The sequence below is a fragment of the Lonchura striata genome, chromosome 3, assembly GCF_046129695.1.
Source record: "Lonchura striata isolate bLonStr1 chromosome 3, bLonStr1.mat, whole genome shotgun sequence".
Classification (NCBI taxonomy): Eukaryota; Metazoa; Chordata; class Aves; order Passeriformes; family Estrildidae; genus Lonchura; species Lonchura striata.
In genome coordinates this window covers 11097923-11110182 of record NC_134605.1, presented here as the reverse complement: position 1 = coordinate 11110182, position 12260 = coordinate 11097923, and the positions used below count along the sequence as shown (strand labels likewise).

General features: G+C 39.0%; 1 protein-coding gene across 3 annotated transcripts in view; it reads right to left on the bottom strand.

The window, feature by feature from the left end:
• Positions 1 to 12260, bottom strand: part of PTPN14 (protein tyrosine phosphatase non-receptor type 14) — a 109932-nt gene that overhangs the window by 26916 nt on the left and 70756 nt on the right. For all 3 annotated transcript variants that reach the window (XM_021547594.2, XM_021547595.3, XM_077781883.1), the window contains exons 5-10: positions 11418 to 11485; positions 8405 to 8475; positions 6712 to 6799; positions 4245 to 4333; positions 2560 to 2647; positions 1806 to 1888 (exon numbers count right to left, since the gene is read on the bottom strand). In XM_021547594.2, the coding sequence (XP_021403269.1) occupies positions 1806 to 1888; positions 2560 to 2647; positions 4245 to 4333; positions 6712 to 6799; positions 8405 to 8475; positions 11418 to 11485 (487 nt within the window). The remainder of the gene's footprint in view (positions 1 to 1805; positions 1889 to 2559; positions 2648 to 4244; positions 4334 to 6711; positions 6800 to 8404; positions 8476 to 11417; positions 11486 to 12260) is intronic.

Sequence of the window (12260 nt, the reverse complement as noted above, 5' to 3'; positions counted from 1 at the left end):
AGCCAGGTGCAGTGGAAGGAACAAGGAGTGTAGGAGGAAAAAAAATATGATGAATGATGAAGGGAAAGAAACAAGTTGAAGGAGGTAGAAATATAGTGCTTACGTGAAGAGAGGAAAGGTGGAATTTGTCCTCTTACAGTTTCTGATCTGGTGAATGATGTTATGTGCAATTAGAGGAAAGGCACACAGGAAAACAAACAACTATCATTTTAACACAGAGGGCAGGAAAATTATTTGGCTAGAAAACACACACCAGCATATGCTGCCATCAATATCTGTAGCTCTAGCACACAAGCTTATACCATATGAGATCATGGTAAAGGGGGCAATTCTAATGACCAAAATACATTAAAACTTGTTATTTCATTCTTTGACTTTGTGACATCCCCTACCTTTATTAGTCCAAATATCTGCAAGTGGCCTATGAATCTGCTACATGCAACACATTCATAGGACCCACATACTTATGGTTCAGTGTTTAGGGAGAAACATGATCAAAAGCTATGGATTCTGCAGTCTGGATTGTGACTGGTAACAAAAATTATCTCTGTTGACCCCAACACAGCTTCAAAGGGAAAATGTCTCAAGGTGATAGACTATGGTATTTGACTGTCACAGGGAAAAAAATCAGGAGTTCCCTTTGAATTCAATCCCTCTGGAACCATTAAACTGAATTTAGCATTGGACTATTTAAATCTATTATATGCTGCTAAGAAATGTCTTTCCCAATCTGAACTGAGAGCAACATGTGAAATCTAACAAACATCTCTTTTCTCTAAGTGAAAAGATCACTCAGAGCAGTTCACCTCACTAGACTCTCCTATGTTCTAACTCACCATATGTTAATATAATGTGTGCACACATGAAAGACCTTCCACTCTTCCCCTCATAATTTTGGCTTTATTTTCCAACAGATGGCATTACCCAGCTGAGCAGATGGGATGTCCAGCTCTAACTAGAGTTGTTGATGGAGATGAGACTTCTTTATGGTAAGTTTTGCAAGAATTTAATTTTCTCTGCTATACTCACCCAACACACCAGGAAAACTTCTCAAAACTCTAACCTTTTGAAAGCCAAATTTACCTCAATCTGAAAATGTGTGCTGGTGTAAATGAAACATCTCATCTAAGAAACAGACTTTTGAATTAAAGCTAAAGCCTAATGAATTCCTTCTTCAGTTAGAAGGAATCCACCTGTGTGAGAGGACTAGCTCAAGGCCAGTTTCTAAGAAAGTGCTCAAACCAGAGCCTAAAGGAGACTTCGGGTTTAGATTTACAATCTCTGCTGTGTTGTGGCAGCACAGCTACGCTGATTAACACACCCAGGTGCCCTCTCTCGTTCAGCATGCACAAGAGGCAGATAAATTATCCTGCCCAAACTAGAAGATGACAACCTCCACTTTCCAGCACCTTTAGCTGCTGGATGGGCAGTGCATCTGCTGCTATAGCTCACATTTTGACATGATAATCTAGGTCACCTTTCTCTCCAGTTTAGGCTAATAATCTGGGCTATCAACAGCAGACACCAAGGCCTTTGATTCAAGACTCCCTGTAGGATTTGGCTGCTTGGAGAGCATCAAAAATCACAAGGCTCAGAATGAAATTTCATTCTCAACAATTTGTTCTTGCTGTTGGTTGAAATAAAACCAGAAAAAAAGGGAAAGGGGAGAAGAATAACTGACATATATGACTAGGAAAAAAAACAAACTAAAAAACCCCAAAAACTGAACAAAACCAGACATGCCAAAACTCAGACTAATTCCAAAGCAAGGTGTCAGAAAACAACTGTGAAGCAACAGTACTCACTCTGTGCAGATTTTGTTCTGTTTATAAAACTTGTGTCTTGATGCAAAGAGACGTGAAATATATTTGGCATTTTCAAGATCATCCTTTAAAAATGAGAAAAAAAATAGGGGAAAAATAGTTTATTTTGTTATTCTTACCAAGAAGTGACAAAAGCTTTTTAAAAATCCAGTTGTGGGAATGTTGGGTAAGGTCTACCATGGGTTATTCCATAGTCTATCATAGAACTTGGCTCTTGAGAAAACATCTAGTGGTCTCAAGGGCACTGAAGGCATAGGATTACTGAAACCCAGTGGTGTGCATTTACACACTGCCACTTCACTGCTAAGGCACAGTAGCAGGGGACTGCAACAATAAAATGGCTCAAGCTTGCTGGTCCAGTTTGTGTACTGGCCTTGGTTCAGGGAGATGTGGAGTGATTTTAAACAGTACAGAACAGCACTGTGGCACTCTGAGCTCCAGTATGTGCAACATGGTAGCTCATGCCCAGTTTCTACTTATGCTGCTGTATTTATGCCATTAAAAAAGCACTTCAGTTTTTTTGCAGACTTCGCAGCACAGGATATTTCAGTGCACTTGGAAGAAAATACAGAAATTAATAGCTAGATGAAGTTAATTTCTCTTTCTGTATAAAGTACAACAGGAATGTGAGGGGGGTGGTGTTATGCAAGCGAGCCTCTTTGGGAAAGTGGCATTTTAAAGGTTTATTTTTACATAAGTAGCTTTCATGATGACACTGATCAGATCTTTTTCTTACTGTGTGAAAGAGTACATTCTCTTCTTTGTTGATCAACTCTAGAACAATTGAAGACTTGTTATGAGCAATATTCCCAATGTCGTTCCACCTGCAGAGTAAAAAAATGCATTGGAGTTTGCCAACACATACATTCACACATTTCACAAACACAGCAGGAATCCCTTAGTCAACATCAGTCTCATTTTATGGGAAAGGTTTTCAGTAACTTTTTGGTGAAGAAACCTGGTCAGAAAAACAAGGAAATCATGTTCTGATTAGAAATGCAAGCATAGTCAGCTCTTAATCCAAAGCAGAAGAGTTAAAAGCTCTCTTTAAAAACATGAATTTGAAGACCCACAATAGAAGACACACTAAAAACACAGTACTAATAACCATTTTACTGAACTGTGGCATTTTGGAACTGATTGATTTTAACCACATGTAATAGAATTATTTTGTTTTATTCCTCCCCAAATGCTGCTTCCACCTTTCATTCAGTGCTAATTCTTGCTAAAGAAGGTTGACAACGTGGCTATGTAGGCTATGCATACCATGTTAATACTCTGGCCTTATGTTTGCAATCATTTTTTTTACCCAAGTAATTGTCAGGTTGCCCAAGATCCGAGTTATAATCTTCTTACAAATAGCTGACAGACATTTGCGTACATTGCATGCAATCCATGGGTATGGAAAGGACTTGTTTGTTCTGTTTGCAGCATGCATTCCTCTTCATGTCATGGCAGGATGCTTGCAGTGCATATTTCCAAAGAGTTAGAATCCCAGCACCAACTCTCATTTCTACATGTAAAGAAACTTCTTGCTTTTGTCACCTGGCCCAATTAAAGGATTATCTAATTCCTTCTCAAAATTACATATGCAAAACATCAGCTACAGGGAAAAGAGAGCACTAACATTTTTTAAACTGACTAATGAAAGCTCTTTTAAAGCAACCCTCCCTGCAAAATTCCAGTTGAAGTCTGATATAAGCCGTAACTACTGGTTGAAAATCAGCACATCTCAAAAACTACAACTTTCAGGTAGCACAAAATTCCTACTCTAATCACAGGGATTAGTAAAAATCTACTTCAAGTAAACAGCAACAGTAATAAAAATACCCACTAGAAGAGTAGCAAAGAAGAGCGAAACTATCCTCCCTGGAATCATGGAAATTTCCAGCAAAATTTTCATTCAGGAAAAACCCACAAAAGAAAGTTAGTGAATAAGTCATTCTTGCTAACCAAAATAAACTGCAGAAGAAACAATAGACTGACACAGGCATGATTTTCAAAATCACAGAATGAGAAAGTTCAACATTTTTTTAGTGGGGCATCTAAATGTGGCAACCAGATTTTCAGAAGTGTTGAGCTCTTAGGCTGTCAGCTGCAAGGTTTAACAGATTTGCATTCAGAAGCATCAAAGAAGAAGACAAAGACAAAAGAAGAAAAGGGATCAAAGCCTTGTAAACTAGAACAAGATACATGACAGGCTACTACTACTTTCTTGCCATCCAACCCATTCACAGACATCAGAAATTATTCTTTATCTAATCTCCTTGGGCCAAGAGACCAATCCTGAAAACTGCAAGGTTACTACTCCTTAGTTAGAGGATTGGCACTATTACAGTCACATATTCAAGTCAGGAAAAAATCCCATACACACAGCTCTGGAAAGAAACTAATTTTAAATACAAAAGACCCTACTTTTACCTATAAATCACAGTTGTCCTTCCAATTCTGTTTTTTATGAAGATGCCCATGAAGAAAATACCAAGGTGTATGTCATTTCCATGGTTATCCTGCAGAAAAAGGATAAGAAATCTCATTTAATATATAAACTGGTCAATCGATTTATAGGAATGCATGCTGAAGTACCAAAGAGAAGCCCTTCAGTGTGGATGCAGGACTAACCTATATTTTGCTGCTTGACTGGATTTAAGAGCAGTTAGCACTTAAGTTGATCAATTGTGCTGATTAGTGAGAACAGAAGATAAATGAGCTCCAAGTTCTCCTCTCTCAAACACCATGCGGACCATTGTGTAATATCCCACATCCCCTGTATTGGTGATTACAGCTATCTAGAGCCTGTAGGAATACCAAAAGCAATAGTTCTCTTTCACAGTCATGGTATTTCTCCAGACATCTGTTAAAACATGTACAGATTTCAGAACACCACACCTGGAGATGGAATCCTTCTCAAAAGCTCTACCCTTCACACTTCCTCTTTTAAGTACTCCACGTAGAAGTTCACAGCATGTCACCCCAAAAAGTATCTCTATGCAGATACATCCTCCACTGATTTCCAGTTGTTGGGTTAAATGTTCAATTGCACACACCACATAAAAACAATGCAAAACCAGTGGAATCTAAGAAGTCCTATTGCTTTTGCACCTACCCGTGTCTCCTTGTAGGCTCCTGTTTGAAAACCACGTGCTGCTGATCCATTTTGCAATCAGTTTTCTTAAAAAACCTTTTCCTTTTTTTTTTGGCTACAAATGCTTAATACTGTTGATAAAAAGGTTTTTCTACATTTATCAACAAGCAAGAACAGTTCCCCCTCAGCTGCATATATAGTAATTGATTCACACTTTAAAGTGGTAAACAGAAATCACACTAACAACACGAGTGTGGTTAGAAAGCATGGCAAGAAGAAAGGATAGGAGAGAAGTTAATGCACTATGCCTGCACACACTGTACAAACCATCACCTGCCCCTGCATTTTAATAGACCAGGTTAGAGCTGTTCTCCTGGCCTTGCTGTGCTTGATCCTCAGAAGGCAACGATGGAGTCTCTGCACCTGTTTAACTACTGAGTGCCTGGCCTTTTGCAAACAAACCATGGCTAGCAATTCATCCACAAGCTGAGAGTCAGCAGTCTAGTCTGGTTAGAGGACAACACACTCTTCTGCCTTGTGCCAGAGGGAGTTTGACAAGGCAAAAAGATTGGGAATACATGGGGAAAAACGTATGTATTTTTTTTTTTACATACATACATATAGCTATGCACATATATCTATGTGTGTGCACATATACACACAAATACTCACATGGAAAGAAAGACATGTAATTCTAATAACATTTTTGCCAGGAAAAAAGGAGAAAACTTTTGTTTTCCCTTTGAATGCAGTTCTGCTTTGTCCACAGCCACCATGCTGCTCCTTGATGTGGGCCTGACACCTTCCTGCCATTTTGCCAAGCACCCAGTCCACTGCTCATACTTACCTTACAGACACATGCAATAGTATCTAATGAGACTCCCAACACAGAAATCTTTTGCAGTAGTGTGCAGCATTATTCCAAATGAATTTGAGAAAAGCTTTCATTTAGTTCACTGGCAATAAACATTCCAAAATTTTTTTGGCAGATTGAAAGTTTTTTGCCATTCAGCTCCTCCCCTCCAGGCCAATTCTGAGATTGGCACCAAAGGATCAATTTTGACTTCAGCAGGAAGCTTGTTTTGTTTGGTGTGCATCTGGGTTTGTTTTTAAATTCCAAATTATCTTTAACTAGCAGGAAAACCACTCACAATCCACCACTTATGGTGGTTGGGTAGGTTAGCAAAAAGAAATGGGTCATGCTGGGAACAGTGATTTTCAGTTGCTCAACACAACTTTATCATGGCAGCATGTGCTCCATAACGCCACACATCCAGACAATCCACGGCAGGGTGGGACTTCCAGTGAAGGGAAAGTGACTGCAAATGCAAAATAATCCCAGAAATTCCCCCAACTACAAATGCATGGAGGACTTGTGTGCACATATAGAAAACTAAGGAAATATGAGGCTAATGTTTAGTAAGTAGCAACTTAGAAAGACATGAAAAGGTCTCATTTTCCAATCCTGTTAAAGATGACCAGAGTTGAGATACATTTGCCCTAGCCACTCTCCCATAGACAGTACGTGAAAGAAAAACAAGGGAGTATCTCTTATTCCCAAGATAACATAGCAACCTCTTCTGTAGCAAGAATTTTCATGGAAGAGAAGCAGCACTCACTATAGGCCTAAGTAACCCTAATGTTGCAATATCCATTCAAGCTACCAGCAGTCATTTCACCCTCTGGAGCATTTAAACAAGTCCTGTCTCTTTTGGACAAACATGACTTGCATGCACACCAAAGGTTGCTGCAGTGTTCTGCATCATTTGATTCAGAGGTTCCTGAATATATACACTAACATACCTTCACAGGGAAAATTTCCTGTCCAAACCCATCCAGACGTTCCACTTCATTGATGTACATTAGCTCAGCCTCTGCTGCTGTAATGCCACTGCAATTAGATTAACAAAAGGCAGCGAATAGTTCAATATTACACAAGTACTAGCAAAAAAAATGTGAGTTTCACAAACCACTTGAGAAGACACTTTGGAAACGTTGCCTAGAAAAGTACAACACAAAGGTAACTTTCAACTTTAGGATCATTTTCAGCAAGGGGGAAAATTTTAGTAAATGTCATTAAGCTAAGGTACAAAGCACAGTTCAAATGACAGGAGGAACAAACAGAACTGATCACATTACTCAGCTTCTTCCACACACATCTTCTCTGGGCTTTATTAAACCATCAGGTTGTGGATAGTTTTGCATGGACAACTTGAACCATAGGGGTGCAAATCTGCCTGAATATTATACAAGACCACTGGAGCCTCCTAAAATGATTCAAAAGGAAAGACCTACATTTTCAAATTGGCTGTTCAAAAACACAGGCACTAAATCCAAAAGTTGAACAGATTCTCTTTCATAAGAGAGAACAAACCAGCTGAAAACTTTTACACACATGTCTACACACGCTCAGGAATTCCAACAGATTTCAATTCTCAAAAGCAGGTCAGAATAGATCGCAGGTTGCTCCAAAAATATGCCACTATTAATTTTTCTCCTCTTTACTCCTCCTTACTTCAGCTTACAAACAGAAATATAGGAACCAGACAAATACCTGGGAGAAGGGAGGTGGAATACGATCTACCTGCTGAAGTGAGGGGAAGTATTTGCTCTTTGTGTTGCAGAAATAGCACTTTAGAGCACAGCAGGTGGGAAATCTTTCCTTTCAAGTCTGTGAGTTAACCAAGATCACACAAGCAGCCTATGGCAGGGAGAGAACAGAACCAGGCCTGTTCATGGCCGGCTTGGAAGCTATTCCTTTGGTTGCATCAAAGGCCCAGGCTTGCATTGAAACTCAACACTGAGAATGGCCTTAGACTCACAGACTGGTATTTGTCCTTTTACAACCACTTTCTCTCATGTAATGGGGAATGCAGCATCCTTCACATAATATTCCTATTGCATATGACATGTGGGCAGTGCCATTTTTCCCATAACAGCACTCTAGAGGTTTGAACACTTCCACCACTGGAACGCCTGGACAACATGAAAGACACTTGCTCACAAAGAAGGTTTTTTTACTGAAGCAATAATGCTCACACTCCTAGCTCATTAACTGATAACACTATACTGTGTCTTCTCCTTGAGACTTCAAACCCAATTCCTGTTTTTTTTCATTTCCATTACACTGACAGCATTTCTATCACCCCCTCCTCTTCAGAGAGGCCCTTGGATTGCCACCGATCAAGTCACAGGGTCTTTCATCATCAGGATTTAAATGAAATCAAAAAGAGAAAGGAGTCTAGTGCATAGCACATTAAACTTAAGGGTATAAATGCTTGATTATTTGGGATTAAGTTCCTCAGCCATTTTGTGTTTACAAGAGGCAGATAATCTTCTGCGATGGACTAATTAAAAATCCAGTGACACAAAGCATAACAGCCACATGAAGATAAGCTAGTAAAACACTACCAGGAATGCATGGGGAGGCAGGGAAGTACTAGAGCAATGACAAAAAAAAAAAAAAATAGCACAAACTTTATCATATCAAGCTCACCTGTGATTTCGGTGCTCCTGAGCAACCTTCTGAGTCAGGTCCTCCAGGACAGCTTCATCCTGGGTCCAATCCTGTAAGAACATGAAGCAGCATCAAAAACTAGTCAACCAAAGAGAGGATAAAATGGCAGGCAGAAATTATGACAGCAGACGGTTCAAGACTTGTAGTAAAGACAGAGAACCTATCACTGACCACATTGAAAAGTCAAAGCATGGGATGCTGAAATCATGTGAGAAGAACACAAAACTCTGATTTTTTTTTTTTTTATGTTCTTTTGAGAGGGTAAAGAGATACTGTTAAAAATAGGCATAAGGTCCTTCTTACTCCAAAATACAGAACAGAATACAGAGCACCGATAAAGGATCTTTTCCTGGATAAGTACTGAACAAGTCCTTAAAAATTTTGGAAAGATACAAAATAATATATACCTTTTAGAAACAGTCCAAAATAATACATAGACCATGGAAAATTAATTCATGAGTATTTTTGTCCTGCAACCTACAGGTACTCCCTTCTTTATGTTAAAGAGATTGAAAGTTTTGCTACATCTTTGGTGTTGCATTAAAACTTACTTTATGCTTGCAACACATTTCTGAGCAGAAATTTTTATACTCTCCAAATTTAATAATGTGCGGAAGAAACAATTCTGAAATAATTGGGAGCAAGTTAATAAAGGAAGTCTACTCATAAATTCAAGGCCAAAGAAAGGAAGCTGAAAAACTTTCTTGCAAAACCTCAAAGTTCTTACTTTTATTTAAGAAAGCCTTAAGGCTGCAGGTAATGTACTTAAATAGACTGCTTCTTGCTCAATGGGGCCCTCCCCTCTGATATTTGCTTCTGCCACAAAAAAATGTGAAAGTGGTAGTGTGCTAATGAAAAATGGCATGGTACATGCCTATGCACAGCCACACACCTGTGGAGTGTACTGTGTACATAATTTTGTTCTTTTCACTGCTGAAGAAATGCCATTTGACACACATTGTAACCTCACAAGATCAAACAGCACGAACGTAGCTGCCCCTCCCTCATCCACAGGCTCACTTCACTAATGAATTTATAGCAATGTTCTTGTTGGAGGCTTTTTCTAAGCCCCAAATTCACTCCACATCCTCCAGCTTGCTTAGGGACTTGTTTGTATCTGCAGCACTTAGCCACTGTCACTGAACTTGCAGTAAGATATTTACTATTAGGTTATCCAGCCTCCCCAGAAGAGCAAAGAGAAGTAGTTAAAGAAATGTCTAGAGAAATAGTTGATTTAAGAGAAAGCTTCTGAAGGTGTAGGAAGCAGACACTCCACTGATCTTCTTAAACTTAGCAATAGTTGCATGGATGAAAAGCAAAATACCACAAAGCAATGGTAAATATGCAAAACAGAAGAGAGCTGACCACACCACCATGGAGGCAGCTGACACAAAAACAGATCCTAAGAAATGGGCCCAAAGAGTAAATTGCTGGAGCGCAGAGAAATTAACCACCTGAAAGTTCATGTAGAGACCTAAAACCTCCCCTAATTTTATTCTGAATAGGAAAGTAGTACCAATATATCCCTGGCAGTGTTCAAGGCCAGGTTGGATGAGGCATTGAGCAACCTGGTCTAGTGGTAGGTGTCCCTCCTCACGGCAGGGGCCTTGAAACTATATGATCCTTAAAGTCCCTTCCAACCCAAACTATTCTGTGATTCATTTTGTATTGAAAGAACTTTGCAGAAGTTCATTTACAAAATGACACCCTGACAACAACACTTTTCTCCATATATGCTTTCAGCCATCTTCTTTCCCATTTAGGCTACCATACATGACTTCATAAGCCATCAACTATACACAAGAGCATCAATTACTTATCAATAGATAAGATAGCTAACCAAAGAAATTCTGCTCCATAGAGAAGATAACAGCAGTTTATTAGTGAAAGGTTAATACTGAAGCCACATTTTACATGTATATGCTACACAAAGCATATTTTGATCTCTGTACATTCCTTCTTCCTTCTAATTTTTTCAGATCACATTGAACTATCTGGTGGCTCAAAATTGCACTTTCACTTCAAAACACCAGGCAGATGTCACCTTTATGGACTTAAGATGAACTGTCCACTGCAGTTCCTATACAAAGAGGTAAGTGGGATGAAATGCTTCTCAAGCCTTCAAATTACAGTGAGATGAATCATGCTCCCTCTACTGCTCCACTAATTGCAGAGGGAAACCAGATGCCTTAACTTCCAGGCAGCTACACTCAGGGCATGGGAACCCCACCCTGCTTCCAGATATTTTTTCCAGTTTAAAAAAATTCCATAATCTTTTATATTTATGAAGATTACACTAAATACTCATGCTGAAGGACTTGTTCATCTAAGACAAAGCCAGCTTTAGCTTCAACAGGCATTTGTTTTGGTTTTTTTTTCTTATCTAATTAATCCTCCCAGAGACTCTCAATGTCACAGACTGCAAGTCTGTTTTGCCACTAAATTTCCAGCATCATTAGTGATCTAAGCTCCTTCCCTAAGCATTCAAGTTATTTGCTAGTTTCCAAGTGTAAACCCAATTTACAGCAAATGTTCCCTGGATAACATTTTGAGAAGACCTCATCCAGGCTTCACTTGAGTGCACTTGAGTCAGCTGATGTAAATCCACATTCTCTTCAGGAATGGCTGCATGGCTTGTCTTGTGACATAACATTTACTAGAGCAGCAGCCCTTATATCCCCTTGATACACCATGTTGTTAATACCACAGTACAGATAATATACACCTTTTAAAACAGCTGCAAATTCTTTTTTGATGCCAAGATGTTTGTTTCTTTTGTGAGCACCAGTTCCTCGTGGAGGTTCAACAGGAACTGAAAACGGGCTGACATTTTACAGCATAGAATAATTCAGCTGCAAACAAGTTTTGGAGAGAAAATTTTGCTTTCACTAGTCCAGTGCTGGTGCTTTTACTCTGTTATCAACAAAGCCATCTCTGAGTCATGGAGAAATTATTCACAAAAGACCACAAAAGAGAGGGATAAAGAACTTACCATAGGAAACAAGACATATTCTCGGAGGAAGTCATGAGATTCAAACTGATTATAGTCTCCAAAATCCGCTGGAAAAAAACCAACGCAATTACTCATTTTGGCACTTTCCACACATGTCAAGACCACACTCAACCTTTGCACAGATGCTTAATTTCAAGTGGGCAAGTTCTCTCTGAAGCCACAGCCTGGCACAAAGACTTTTGCTTGCACTTTAGCTTTTAACATGGAGGTCTAAAATAATTGTGTTATTACCAGAGATCAAGTGACAGCCAACAAGTAATTTCTTTCTTTTGATCCCTAATATAATGACTATTTGCAATGCTTAACCATCAGGAGTGGCAGAGTGTTTTTCTGTAGCCATCTTAAACTCATATCCCCATTGAAAAAATGCTGGGATTGCTCAGCCTCTTTAAAAATAATGCACACTTTTACTTCTCCACCATTTCCAACCTTTACCAGGCAAAAATAAAGAAAATTTAACCTGACTCTGTGACAATTCTACACAGTTGAACAAAAGATTAATTTTATAGCCTATAAAGTTTAAAATGCAGTAGTCAATTTTATTAAAAATTGTCAATAACCACTATGGGGTTATACTTCTGCAGCCAACCTAGCAGTGCAGGCACTGTGTTGGTTTTACTGAATGGCCCACACCTTTCTACTCACTTCTCTTCTTCTACATCTCTCCAAAAGATACTGATCTCCATGCTCACATTTGTCAGGCTGAGTATTCTTGTCTAAATGTCCTTGAGACTGTGGAGTTTTGGAAATGCTTACTAAAGGCAAAATTACATTTAAAAAACCCAAACAATGCCTATATTTATCTATCTGTTAAATATACAA